This window comes from Dermochelys coriacea, chromosome 2 (assembly GCF_009764565.3).
Source record: "Dermochelys coriacea isolate rDerCor1 chromosome 2, rDerCor1.pri.v4, whole genome shotgun sequence".
Lineage (NCBI taxonomy): Eukaryota > Metazoa > Chordata > Testudines > Dermochelyidae > Dermochelys > Dermochelys coriacea.
The window spans coordinates 121,217,849-121,232,393 of record NC_050069.1 but is presented as its reverse complement, the minus strand read 5'-3'; the positions used below and the strand labels follow the sequence as shown (position 1 = coordinate 121,232,393).

At 41.0% G+C, this 14,545-nt stretch overlaps 1 protein-coding gene across 2 annotated transcripts in view; it reads right to left on the bottom strand.

Annotated features, from left to right (window-relative positions):
- The window catches only part of SLC22A23 (solute carrier family 22 member 23), a 172,638-nt gene that overhangs the window by 19,223 nt on the left and 138,870 nt on the right, over positions 1 to 14,545 (bottom strand). Inside the window, exons 6-8 of one of the 2 annotated variants that reach the window (XM_038391744.2) lie at positions 8,706 to 8,801; positions 5,176 to 5,278; positions 1,114 to 1,346 (exon numbers count right to left, since the gene is read on the bottom strand). In XM_038391744.2, coding sequence (XP_038247672.1) covers positions 1,114 to 1,346; positions 5,176 to 5,278; positions 8,706 to 8,801 — 432 coding nt within the window. The remainder of the gene's footprint in view (positions 1 to 1,113; positions 1,347 to 5,175; positions 5,279 to 8,705; positions 8,802 to 14,545) is intronic. The other variant, XM_038391745.2, reaches the window with a different exon arrangement.

Sequence of the window (14,545 nt, the reverse complement as noted above, 5' to 3'; positions counted from 1 at the left end):
AGAGAAGGAACCAAGAATGGGAAACAAATTTCCTTTGCAGCCTCCTTGGAGAAAAAAAAATCTGGTAAAACTTATATGCCATTTCCATGAATTCTCTTAAGACAGGGGTGGGCAAACCTTTTGGCCTGAGGGCCACATCAGGGTTCTGAAATTGTATGGAGGGCTGGGTAGGTACGGCTGTGCCTCCCCAAACAGCCTGGCCCCCACCGCCTATCCGCCCCCTCCCACATCCCGCCCCCTGACTGCCCCCCTCAGATCCTTTGACCCATCCAACCCCCCCTTCTCCTTGTCCCCTGACGCCCCCTCCTGGGACCCCCTGCCCCTAACTGCCCACCCAGGACCCCATCCCCATCCAACCCCCCTGCTCCCTGTCCCCCAACTACCCCCTGAGACTCCCTGCCCCTTATCCAACCCCCCCCCCCACTCTCCACCCCCTTACCATGCCATTCAGAGCAGCAGGACTGACAGCCGCGTGGCCTGGCCGGAGCCAGCCACAGCGCTGCGCTGCCCAGCAGAAGCTCGCAGCCCCACCGCCCAGAGCGCAGGCGGCATGGCAAGCTGAGGCTGCGGTGGAGGGGCCGGGGGCTAACCTCCCAGGCCAGGAGCTCAAAGGCCGGGCAGGACAGTCCCGCGCCGTAGTTTATCCACCTCTGTCTTAAGACAATTCTTTTTTCCCCCCTTTTAGAAACCCAGACAATCAATTTTGACGCATCGTCAGAGATTGAAATCCACTCTGTTTTTAACTCTTCTCAGCGTGGGTGACTAGCTCTGAGCTCTGCTACAAGAATAAATCCCTGCACCTAGAACAATGAACCGAAAGAATAAAGGGGAAATTGGAAGGAGAACAAAAGAGTTTCACTGTAGTCAAATATGTACAGAGAATGGGCCAAAATCTACAGTAACTTACATTCCCTATCACTTTCAGTGGGATTGTAGAGCATATGAATCTGCACCGTCCACAGAGAGCTGGTTTACTGCTCTTCTGTTCTGCAATAGACGGGTTTTTTCCATATGTCAGATGAGAACAGCCATTGATTCAAGGCCTCATACAGCTTTGCAAGGTAATGCTCTCTGACCAGTATCAAGGTGCAAGTCACTTATGCCCTCACTTACAGTTGAGAAGGCCTAACTGTAGAAGTGATGCCAGAGCTGTCAGAATCATGAACAGCAGCAGTCCTCCTCTTCGCCCTAGAAACCCAACGACTGGGCACATAGCCAGGCAGGATGCCAGAGCAATCCCTGCCATGGTATAGTAGTCTGCATAGAAATTGTGGGTGATGGTCATCTTCGCTTCATGACCCATCATGCTTTTTGCAAAGCAGTGATGTATTCCAAACCCGGTCAGCCTAAGGGAGACAGAAAGTGACAATGGGAGACCACTTCTGAACAGGCAAGCAAATACTGCAATGCAACAAGGAGCTGGAAAGAAAAGGAAAAACTTTGAGGCAGAGACTTCTCTTACTAAGTGTATACAACACCTAGCCCACCTAGTTCCTTTGAGGCCTCAAGGTTCTACTGTAATACAAATAAACACTGATCAAAAATTGATCAAACCAAAAGACTTGTGATCAACTGACCTGATTCTAATAGGTGCTAAGCAACAGCAGTTCCCAAATCAAGCCATGTGAGATTACATTTTTATTATGTGATTGAAAGCAACCTGAAATCAGTCATGAAAACAAATCAGAAGCTGCCTTCAGATTAATTTAATAGACTTCTGTTACTATCTAACATCTGACCCATGACCTTTAGAATGAGTACTGCTGTGATCAGTTTTATGAAGAAGGGCTGTATGGTTGAGCTGCAAGGAAGCATAATACGAAACAGATCACACCATAGATAGTAACCTCACTCCCCAAGGTAGTGCTGCTGGCAAAATAACTTTTAAAATGAATATTTAAAGTGACAGACTGAACCTGTATTTAATTTGTTACTATGACTGTTATGAAACAGAAAATCTATGGCTTGTGATTCATGCCATACTTCAGTATTACTTTCCTCCACTTATTTTTTTTTACATGAAAACAGGTTCCTCTATTGACCATTTCTCCTCTGTTTCAAATATTTATTAAAAAAATAAATGGCGGGTACGGTGAGATTCATATGGATAGTGCCAGATCTTAGTGCAAAGTAAAATCATTTCATGTGTGGACAGAGCTACTGGTGTATTTTAGTGCTATCAACACCTCCTCAGGCCGTGCGACACCTCTCTCAGAAAAGTGCCTCTTATCGGTGGCAAATTCTGTAGCATTTAGGTAACGTGACCTGCTACATTAACTAGGAGTAGACTAAATATTGCCAAATTCATTCCACATGTGCATCATTAAGCCACATTTGGGCCTAAGTCTCCAGAATGAATGGCTAGTATGTTACATCAGTACACCATCTATCCTACTTAATTTCAGGAATTTGAAACAATTTTTATGGAAAGCTTTTTGTTTTTTTAAACAAACAAAAAAATGATGGGGATTTAAAACAGCTAAGTGAATGACAGCCCTGTGCATAGCAGACCAGTCAGTGAAAGCCAAGATAGAATTGTGCACCTTTTGGAACTGCAGAACTGATATACTTTACATTGACAGAATGCACTACAGGACACGTAGTTGTTTATTCTTGTACAAAATTTCATTTGCTTTTGAAATCTACAGAATAATCTGTACAGAATTTATTTTCTGTCAACTCTGGTTCTTGCTACCTTACAAACTATATACATATATATATATACACACACATATACATATATATATATATATATATATATATATATATATATATATATATATACACACACACACACACACACACACACACACACAACTAGACAACACTAATATAGTACACAAATATATGCAGAGATGATATCCATGTGATAAACTGAAGACCCATGAGATAAATGAATTCATTATACAATTTATAATGTATAATGCTCTTCCCTTTAATCCACATCCCTAGTATTTATTCTAACATCCTAAAATTCTGAGGAGATTCAAACAGTTGACTTTTATTTTTGAAATAAATCATTCTCCCCTGAAATGTTTTACTTTTCCCAAAATTCACAACTGCCTGAATCTCAGAACAGACTACATGATGCAAAAGGTATAATTATAATAATAATAATAATAACAACAATAACAACAACAACAACAACGAAAAATAGTCTCTTCTTTCCCTAAAATAAACTTGATATCTGCCTAATCAACAAAAATATGATTCACACTCTTCAAAGAATGCACAACTTCTCCACTGACAATGGCCAAAAATCATGTTGTTTTTATTCTGGTCTTGGGAATTTCCAAACAAGTCTAATTAAAAGTGGGGTGGGCAAGGGGAGAATTCATCCAGAGACAATGTTCAGAAATCCACTTACATTACTGTAGCTATAAACTCAGTCTAGCAGCAAAAAAATTGCTCCAAAATACATGAGGCCACCGCAGTGGTTATTAAAAGCCCACGACTTCTTTCACCAACTGACACTGTAAATTAAGGCGCTGATCCGGCAACTGATTCAGCACAGACAGATCCTTAGAATCAATAGGCCTCACCCAGGCAGGATCAGTTGATCCAGTGCTGCAATTCATAATCATATGGGTTACTGTAACTTCTCATGAGAATGAAGATTACAGGTCGGGGCCCTAAAATCAAGTGGAAATTCCAACTATGGGCAAGGAACTTGTATTTCTACACATTTTTTCTAGGGCAACTTCTGGTCTTACTACCACCATCCCATCCCAATTTAAAAATCACACAGGTGATCCAAATGGGCACTTTATATAATTGACATACTAGGAAACACCACCATGGCTGCCCCTTCACTTTCTCCTGTTCCCTTCCCCACCCTCAAAAGTAATCAGAGTCATTTTGAAATAGACTTCAAGCCCGTACATTTACTTTTATTTCATTCTTGAGAAGCGCTCTCAGTTTTGTGTGATCCTGTAAACACTTAAGCACATGCTTAACTTCGCTCATGTAGATGTTTGCCAGATTGAGGCCTTAGAATGTAGGTGTCACACTACTGTATTTGAGAAAGTACACTGTCCCTGTAATACCCCTTTAATGATTTGGAGAAACTGAAGCCCTTTTTGTCCAATTTTCAGGACATCATGGTCAGCTATTATACAGGCCACAGCTTAGTATTTATTGCCAGGCAACTTCTTCCTTTGCCAAATTAATCCATTAAATTTTAGAAAATATTAAACAGATTGTAGATAAATTATGCAAACAGTTTTATAATATCCCAGATAATCTAAGACATGCAAATGAAACTGGTAGTCATTAATTTTAATCCAGGATAATGGAAATCTACAGCTTGACCTCTCACTTGAGAGAAATTTTCAACAAGACCCAACACAAAACTACTGAACGATTTAGTTTAAATTTAAAAAGGAAGCATCGAATACACCAAAGACATTAACCAGTTTGGACTGATCTGCTTCCTTGACATTATCCATTGGAAGTATAAGATGAGATTTTCAAAAGTACATTGACACTGTTTTAAACCCTGTGGCAGTGAGTCTCAGAGCCTAGGTGTACAGCTATGGTACTGAAAACAGCAGTGCAGACGTTGCAGCTTGGGCTGGAGCTCAGGCTCAAAAGCCCACCCTGCTCCTTGAGTTTCAGAGCCTGAGCTACAGCCGAGTCTAAACATCTACACAGTTGTTTTTAGCGCTGTAGCATGAGCCCCAGTCTGAGATGCAGGGCCTGAGACTTGCTACCATGATTTTAAAACTCTGTGTAGATTTACCCTAAGTGACTTAGGAGCACAGGTCCTGTCAAAACTGGGAGGGGAGGGTGGAATTCATGTGAAAGTCAATGCAACCTGTGCTCTTGTCATTCAGAAAATCCTACCCAGAGTAGCAAGTTTTTGCAAGACAGAGATATACAGTTGGTCACTGACACAACAATGCACTTGCACAGCTACCATTCCCAAGAAAGCACCTTATGCTTTTTGCTCCACAGCTTAAAATGTCAGATGACTACTTCCTTAAGCTTCTACACGAGATCACTCTTCTGGTAGAGCTCACTCTTCTTATCAAAGATCAGCTATCTAAGACACTGGGTTAAGGGTCCTGTAATAGGGCAGAAGAGTCTCTATATTTCCATAACCGTCCACATCTACTTTCAGTTTACTAACAGAGAAAACATTCAACATACTTGACAGGAATATGTTGGACTTACGAGTTGACACACAATACTACAATGTTTTTCCACAGGTTCCTGGTTCCCACCACTTTAACAATGCAGACCTTCTTGGGCCTCCTGGTAAGCTCCTTCTCCAACTCTGAAACAAAACAGAAGATCATTCTCTTGGTAGTGAGGGAGCAGAGTAGCCAGTGGATTTCAGATTTTATACTGGATGTTCTGGGAAGAGGGCCAGCAGGGTTCTCCTTCCCTCCTGCCTCAGAGCTCTGAGGATGCCACACCACCCTACACACACACACACACACACACACACACACACACACACACACACACACACTCACTCCTTGATTTGTTTCTCTCTTATCCTTCTATGTGTTGTTGATCCTCTCTACAGTTTTGGAGGGCTGCATGTGGCTCCCTGCAGATTCCAATGCTACTCACAATTTTAAAAATATATGTAAAAAAAAAATTGGGGAGTTAGGGATGGAATGTAGATGGATGGTCCTTGAGAAATGTCAAGTTGCCTGATACACGAGCGGACGTTCCGGTGTACTTTAGTCCTAATCAGCAACACGCTCTGCTAGTGATATGCCTCTCACAGACAGGGTCCTCACATGAGTGACAAAATTGATAACATTTCTGTAATATGGATCTGTACTATCTAAGAAGTGGAATGGAGACTGCCAAACTCATTCAATGTGTTCATCTCTAACCGCAGGTTTCTAGAAATAAATGGCTAGAAGGTTACACAATACATCATTGGTCCTCCTCAATTTCAGTGTTGTTGCAGCCATGCTAGCCACAGGATAGGAGAGAGATGAGACGGATAATAGCTTTTATTGGACCAACTTCTGCTGGGAAAGACACAAGCTTTTGAGCTCCACAGGATCTCAAGAACAGCTCTGTAGAGCTCCAAGCCTTGTCTCTTTACCAATAGAAGTTGGTCCAATAAAAGATATTACCTCACCCACTTTGTCTCTCCTCCACTTCAGTCATTTAAAGTAATTTTGATAGACACTAAACAGAGGAATATTTTTTTACAAAAATGATGTGGGGCTCATCATAGCAATCCCTTCAAATTTTAAAGCGGCGCTCAGTGCTCGAAGATCTTGCCCGTTTGTGAGTTCAAGAAAGGGCTGTGAGCCTGACTGACCCTCACGCTGTGCTGTCGGAACCCTGCCAAGGTAGCCATACACTTTCTTGTCTTTGCCATTTTGTAGTGGAATACAGACAACCCTTAGAGAATAGGTATTTGCACAAAAACAGTCTCTGAATGGTACAAAACAGAATGAAGAGAACTGTATTACCCAAACATCTAATCCCCTGAGATTAATTTAGCTGCTACATAAACATATTAGATCATATTTTCCAAGATATTGGATCACTTAGAAACGATTCCAAGGATAAATGCCCAGTAAAAACTTAAGCAGCTGTGGCTAGAAACGTCACAGCAGTTCCACATTCCAGCAGTACAAACTGTACCTGCCTCAACACTTCTAGATTAATAGATTCTAAAGCCAGAAAAAACATTGTGATCATCCAGTCTGAGGCCATTGAACTTCCCCAAAATAAATCCTAGAGCAGATCTTTTAGAAACACATCCAATCTTGGTGTAAAAATTGCCAGAGATGGAGACTCCACCACAACCTACAGTAAATTGTTCCAATGGTTAATTACCTTCACTGGTAAATATTTACACCTTATTTCCAGTCTGAATTTGTTTAGCTTCAGCTTCCAACCACTGGATTATACTATATCTTTTTCTACTAGACTGAAGAGCCCGTTATCACATATTTTTCCCCCCGTAGGTACTAATAATGGAGTCACTCCTTAACCTTCTCTTTGTTAAGATAAACTGACTGAGCTCCTTGAATCTCTCACTAAAAGGCACGTTTTCTAATCCTTTAATCATTCTTGTCACTCTTTTCTGAACCCTCTCCAATTTATCAACAGCCTTCTTGATTTGTGGACACCAGAACTCAACACAGTATTTCAGCAGCAGTCCCACCAGCGCCAAATAGAGAGTAAAATAACCTCTCTACTTCCTACTCAAGATTCCCCTATTTATGCATTCAAAAAGTCTTGGACCAGTCACAATATATACTGACTGCTTATGAGACTGCAACATAGCCTCCCACAGCAGTTTGCATCAGCTCACTTCATACATACATTAACAGTCTGGCTGTCTCTAGTACCTCTATCTTTCCCAACCTTTTAATGGGATACAGGATAAAAGAAGATGAATAAAAACCACTGGGGAAGTAAAGAAAATGAAGGGAATGGGATGGGGGAGAGGGGGGAAGTGCTGCTTTCAGATGCAACTAATTTGAGCCCATTATTACCAACCCAAAATTTATAATGCTTTTGCCTACCTCTTCCCTTCTGCCTTGTGACAAAGGGAATGAAGCAAAGCTCATCAACCAAAGCCCAGCAAAAGGACATTCAAAATCACCTGTAGTCCATGGGCATTGTTTGATTCTAGAGCCCTGGAGGGGAATATGCATATCTTACACTTTCAAATGTTAGTAGCAATAACATTTAAACACTTTCACAGCTCTTTTCATCATCAAAGTATTTTACAGAGAAGTTATCCTCACAACACCCATTTTGCAGGAGGGAGACCTGAGGCACAGAGAGGGGAAGTAACCTGCTCACCGCCAGTCAGTCCACCAGTGACAGAGATAGGATTAGAACTCAAGGGTTCCTGACTCCCTACCCTGTATTCATTTTATTAGCCCATGATGCCCACCTGTAGTAAATTACATTTTTTAAAATCAATGTTAAAAACATTAAGGTTCCAAATACACGTTAGGAAGAGCCAGAGTAAAGGTTTCACTTGCAACCTTAATTCAGTCCCCTTGTGTGTATGCATTATGATACAGTCTTTAATCACATGCTATTTTTTCCACAAGACTCCCTCTTTATGCAGTGAATGGGGAGTTATTTAATATTTCTTTTTATCCTCCTTGTTCAATGTGTGGCCTTACGCCTTATTTCATACACACCATCCAAACCCTGTATTGAATACAAAATTATTAGTTTCCTTGTGAGCAGTTCTATGGTGCTCTCACTGGAGCATCTGAACTCTTCACAAAGATCAATGAAGTTATCTTTACAACTTTTCAGTGAGCCTAGGGGTATTACCACCCTCATTTTATAGATGGAAAACTGAAGCACAGAGTTTTAGGCTGAAATTGTCAAAGATATCCACCATTTTTAGTGCCCTACTGGAATAAACATAGGCCTTGATTTTTCAGAGTACTTAGCATTATATAGAACTTTACATGTTCAAATCACAGCTCCCATTAACTTAAGCTACAGCTGATAATGCTCAGCTCATCTGTAAATCAGATGCCAGGGAATCAAGCCAGGCACCCAGAAAATGAGGAACACACAATTAATGGCCACCCATGAAAAGTTTGGTTTAAGTGACTTGCCCAGAATCACAGAGGAACTCTGTGACAGAGACAGGGAAAGAATCCAGTGCTCCTGGGCAGCATTCAGCTGCCTTAACCATGACACTGTTCTTTCTCCGCCTGCAATCCTCTGCCTCATTCACTACACACCTTCCAACTTCTGAAACAAATGAGGTAGAGATCCTACAGACAACAGCTTCATTCCAGGAGCATCGTCCATCCTGTGCACTGAGTGAGGCAGGGGTCCTGTGGAAAAAATAGTGTGTGATCATGCAATTAAAGATTGTTTCATAGCACATACACACAAGGAGACCAAATTAAGGCTGCACAGGCAATCTATTCCTAACTTCTGAGTGCTTGACTTTGCATGCTTATTTTAATGTTGGGTTTTTTTAAAATGTAGCTTCCTACTTAAAACACACACACACACACACACAGAGCTGAAAAACAACCAAATAGCACATATGGAACTATACTGACATACAGCATTTGTCATCATTATATCACCATAGTAATACATCTGATGGGCTAAGGAATGTATATTATTTCAGAAGCAATTCTGCTCCTGTGATTTAGAAATAGGCTGCAAATTTCACCTTTTTTTTTTTTTTCTGAGTCACATGGAACTCCCTGCAAGTTCTCATTTCTAATTGGATTACTCACTCTCTGCTGACTGCCTTTGCAATTCTATCTGCATTTTTTCCCTGTACACTTTAAGTATTCCTTCAACTCTCTTATGTTGATTGGCCATATCTTGGAAATGAACATCTGCCTCCTGAATGTCCAGAGAGGCATTCCAGATCAGATTTTCATTCAGAGATAAGTAAAGAAGGGACTATTTGGTTGTTCAGTCTGGTCAAGTAGTTATTTTTCATCAAGGAATTTACAAAAAACAATGCAAAGACAGGTTTTCATGGAAGTATCAGGTCTGAAACTAAGACAATTACCAGTATAGACTTTCAAGTAGCCCATAGCACAGCATAAAGAAAAACAGTGGTGTAGTCACCTTTTACTTAACTGTAAATAATTGTCTAGATCCGGACATGGTGTAAATCAGTGCACTTCTACTGACTTCAATGGAGTTATGTTGATTTACATGAGCTGAGGATCTGGCCCTTTGTCTCAAGTGTAGAGTGTATCCTATCACCACAATATACAAACTATTTAAAATGGAATACAACCCTTTAATAATATACAAGCAGAATGGAGTTTTGTGACTTCAAAATCCCTCAACAAACAGTTCCTCTCCTTCCTCAGGATGATCTGTCATTTATATGCTTCCTTGTGATTTACAGTCTTGTTTGGTTAAAAACAACTTGTCTTTTAGCTACCCTGAAATGCAGATTGTTTCTATGCCTCACCGATGGAAACACTTGGATTAGTTCTGGTGGAAGTTTTTCCCATTACTTCTTTGAATGCAAAATTTTTCCTGTCAACACTGTCACAATATTCCTTTATTGTGAAAAAAAGTTACATTTTAACAAACGTTTATCAAAAATATTATAAAAATGTTATCACCATACTTATTGAGATTTTCTGTTTAAAAACAGGTTTTTAGTAAACAAAAATGTCGACAATGTTTTTTCATAAAAAATTCAATAAAAAGGGGTGATTATGAAGTTTGAAATTAAAAACTTAGAAATTTCAAATTCTTTCTGAACTAGTTTTTCATTTTTCAAATCAACTCTAATTAGTATGCTTCAGTTTCTAATTGGTGGTGACAATATGATTTGTAAAGGCAAAATATCTTCATGAAACAAACTGTTCCTGGCAAAAATCAAAGTGGCTTGAAAGCAATGAAAAATAAAAATACCAGAAGAGGAGAAGTTTTCTCCTTTATTCTGTGTGTCAGAAAAGTATAGCTTATAATGAACATCACATTACCTCTCTGTGCAAAGCTACTGAGAAGGTTGGAGCAATGCAAATTTGCAGTCATCTAGGAGTCCTCAGATAAGCTTGTTTTTTCTCATTAGTTTGCTTTTTGGTGCAGTTATGGCAGTGAGACTGTGCTTGTCTTGTTGGATAAGGTTGTGCTCCTAATGATAACTTAGGATCAGATGTCTCTGCCAGCGTTTTCAGGGGCTTTTGACGCTGTTGATTATGGCTAAGTCTACATGGGATCTGGAGGTATAATTTCCAGCTTGGCTACATATACCCATGCTAGCTGTGATTGAGCTAGCATGTTAAAAATAGAAGCATAACCATAACCATCTCAGTGGTGGAATGGGATAGCCAACTCGAGTTTGAGCCCATCTGAAACGCCAGTTTCATACTTGGGCAGCTAGCCCCTCACTCTGCCGTGGCTACATAGCTTGATCAAAGAATGCAGACAGCTACCCAAGCTGGAAATTATACCTCTAGCCCCGGTGTAGATATACCTTATATGAGGTTTTGCTGACCTCACTGCATACCTTTACAGGTGTGGATGGGACTGCTGTTAAATCATTCCATTTATTCCTACAGAGAGACCCTTTAAGAGTGGTCTTGGGAGGTTGTTCATTCACCCGAGGGGCTCTACTGTATGAATTTCCAGGGGGTTCCAATTCTTCTGCCCCTTACTTTTTTTCATCATGTGGTCCATCTTCCCATTGACTTCAGTAGGCTTTGGTTCAGGTGCACACTGAGGCAGTTTGAGTCTCAGTATCACCAGCACGTGGACAGATGAGAACTTGCACCAAGTAGTGGGAATAACATCAAACATTTATAAAGGGCTCAGAATCTGTTCACTGTTTGGACTGAAATTCAAGTCCAAGGAGTTTCCCCCTCCACCCAAAAACTGGTTCACCCATTTATAAGCTCGGTAATAAAGAATCAGCATTCACCAACTTCCTGAGGGCACATCTGTGACTAAAGTAGTTGCTGTGATGATCTGTTGTGTCACACATTAATTTGAGGGAAACATACAAGCAGAATTATAGTGGGTTTTCCAGCTGCAGATTGCTTCACATTTTCATTGCTAGGGATCTACAGAAGCAGTCTATCATTTAGATGTATTGCGTAATTCTGTCACACATGGCTATATGGTGCGTCAGAATATTGAGACACAATGGATCCTAGCTAAAGCACAGCTATACACTGTATTTTCTGCTGGAAGACACAAGACTGTTAAAGTAGACTAGTGGACAGCTCTACAATAGGAAAATACGGAATTTCTGCACCGATGTTGAGATACTGCCCCCGACACCAGTTGTGTACAAATACAAGCTTATCGCCCATCCTTCACTCGACACTTAAAACATGAAGCAGAAGCATCTGCTTTCCTCATTTGCTGCCAACATGCAAGATACCAGGATGGCCCTTTTGCACTGATGACCAGGTTTTCATTAGTCATTTTTGCCCCAGTGGCAGACACAAACCCTTGACCTTCTCAGCTTCAAGGACGCTTGAGCGGATTGTCACAGGACGGTCAGTCAGCTTCAGTAGAAACGCCCTCATGCTGTGAATGCACTGACCCTGTAGGGTAACAGAGAAGAGTATTGTTCCATAGCTGCATATTCTTCCAGACCATATGGCATGCTAACATCATCCTCAATGACTAGAAGAAGGGTGTTATTCTGCCTCTTCCGAACAGGATGATAAGGACAATTGTAGCAGCTAGAGGTATTACACTGTTGTTGGTCCCAGGGAATGTCTTTGCTTCTGAGTTTATGTTGAATCAGTGATGCACTGTGGGGCAATCGCCGGGATACTCAGTGCAGTTTCAGACCTGATCCCTCCACTTTCAGGCAGCTCTTCACCCGGAGACAGCTTTTTGAGAAGATGGCTGAATTTAGTAAGCCAGGCACAGCATTTTTATAGACTTCTGTCAGGTCTTTGAGTCAGTGCATCGAGCAAGTTTGTGGGATGTCATGAGGTCATACGGCATTCCTGGGAAGATACTGTCATTGACAGCAGTGCGTTAGCATGGAAAAGAAAGCTGTGTTTGCATCAGTGGCAGATACATGGCCTGGCTCTGTATTTCCCACAGAAGTTTGGCAAGGCTGCATCCTGTCACCATCATTGCTCAATATTGCCACTGACTGGCTGATGGATAAACTTGATGAGACACTCTCGGTGGCATCAAGCTGCACGTCAGTTTGTTTTGAGACAGCGAATTACACTAATGACATCTCCCTGCCCAATTTGGTGAATCACTGCAGCTAAGAGCCATTCTCTTCTGGCAAGAAGCAACACACATTGCTCTGGTTATTAAACCAGAAAAAACTAAGTCCCTGACCATTATCAACAAGCAGCCTCCATTACAGCCAGCTCAGTATTAATACATCAGGATTGATATCGAGCAAGCGGCAACTTTCAAATACGTGGGAAGCATCATAGACAGTGCTGGAGGATGTTGGAAAAATGCTAATGCTCCTATAGTAGGAGCCACTGCCATGTTCCAGCTCTTTCAGCGGCCTCTGTGGAGGCATCTAGGTTTCTACAAAGTTGTAGATCTATAAAACCACAATTATACCAACTCAGTTGCATGTCAGTGAAATGTGGGTGCCAAAGAAGACTGAAGAACAACAGATTGACTTTAAAAAAAATGTTTTTGTTGTGCTTGTCACTTGTTGCATATTAAGAGGCAGGACAAGATCAGCAGTGAAGGTTTTTGTAGATGAACTCCATAACTGCTTCCATCAGCACTGGTTTGTTTTCGTGGCTTTCTTGGTATGGATGTATTATTAGACCGGAAGACCAGCAAATCACAAAGCATGTTTACCAAGGAATGCTGCTACAAGGCTGGCAATCACGTGATCACCAAAAGCTCTGGTTGAACAATAAGGTTGCCAATAAACAAACTGAATATCCAGCCAGATCACCTTTTGAACCTAGCAAGAGATGGAGCTGGATGGCTATGGCTCTCTAGGATTTGCCTTGGTGACCACAGTGATTATCTGTTTTTCTCTGCTTACTAACCTGTGTAGTCACAAATCTACAGTTTACATGCAGATCAGGTTTTTGATAATTCAAAACCAAGACTTTTCTGACATCCCCCATCACACTCTTGATTTAACCTATAACATTAACCTAAGCAAATAAATAAAGGTTTTCAGTTAAGAACATTTTGCCCTCTTGCTAGTATTTTCTACAATGCATCCCTTCAGCATGGCAGACAGGAAAACCTTAATGTATGGGGCTGCCAAGATAGTTTAAAACAAAACAAAAACAAAGAAAACTGAACAAAAACTTAGGAAGAGAGAAAAAGATAGCACTGGCATCAGTGAGGAGGCAGAAACAGACATGTCCTGTTTCTTAACAGTATCTCGACTAAGTTTGCAAAGGGTAGCGTCAGCAAAATTTTTTGACAGCTGATGTGCATGGATGTATCCAGAGATGGAGACAAAAGCTATAGCATCAAGAAATTCTCTTCGGGGGATATGATAGAAGTCTATAAAATCATGAATGGCATGGAGAAAGTGAAGAAGAAATGTTATTTACTCCTTCTCATAATACAAGAACCAGTGGCCGCCCAATGAAATTAGCAGGCAGCAGGATTAAAACAAACAAAAAAGTACTTCTTCACACAATGCACAGCTAACCTATGGAACTCACTGCTGGGGGATGTTGCGAAGGCCAAAATTATAATGGGTTCAGAAAATAATTAGATAAGTTCTTGGAGAATAGACACATCAATGGCTATTATCCAAGATGGTCAGGGAAGCAATCCCATGCTCTGGGTGTCAATAAATTTCTGATTACCAGAAGCTGGGACTGGATGATAGGGGATGGATCACTTGATAAATTGCCCCATTCTGTTCATTCCCTCTGAAGCATCTGGCACTGTCCACAGTCAAAAGACAGGATACTGAACTAGATGGGCCATTGGTCTGATCCAGTATAGCCATTCTTATGTCTCACACATAGAAATAAGGCTTCCTCTTAATAATAAATAACAGGGAGTCATCTTTATATGTCCCTGCTGTGGGACCACTGATGTGAAAAAATAACCAGCTATGACTATGCGTGATAATAGCCATAAAACCTGATAGTTAGCAATTCATCTTCCT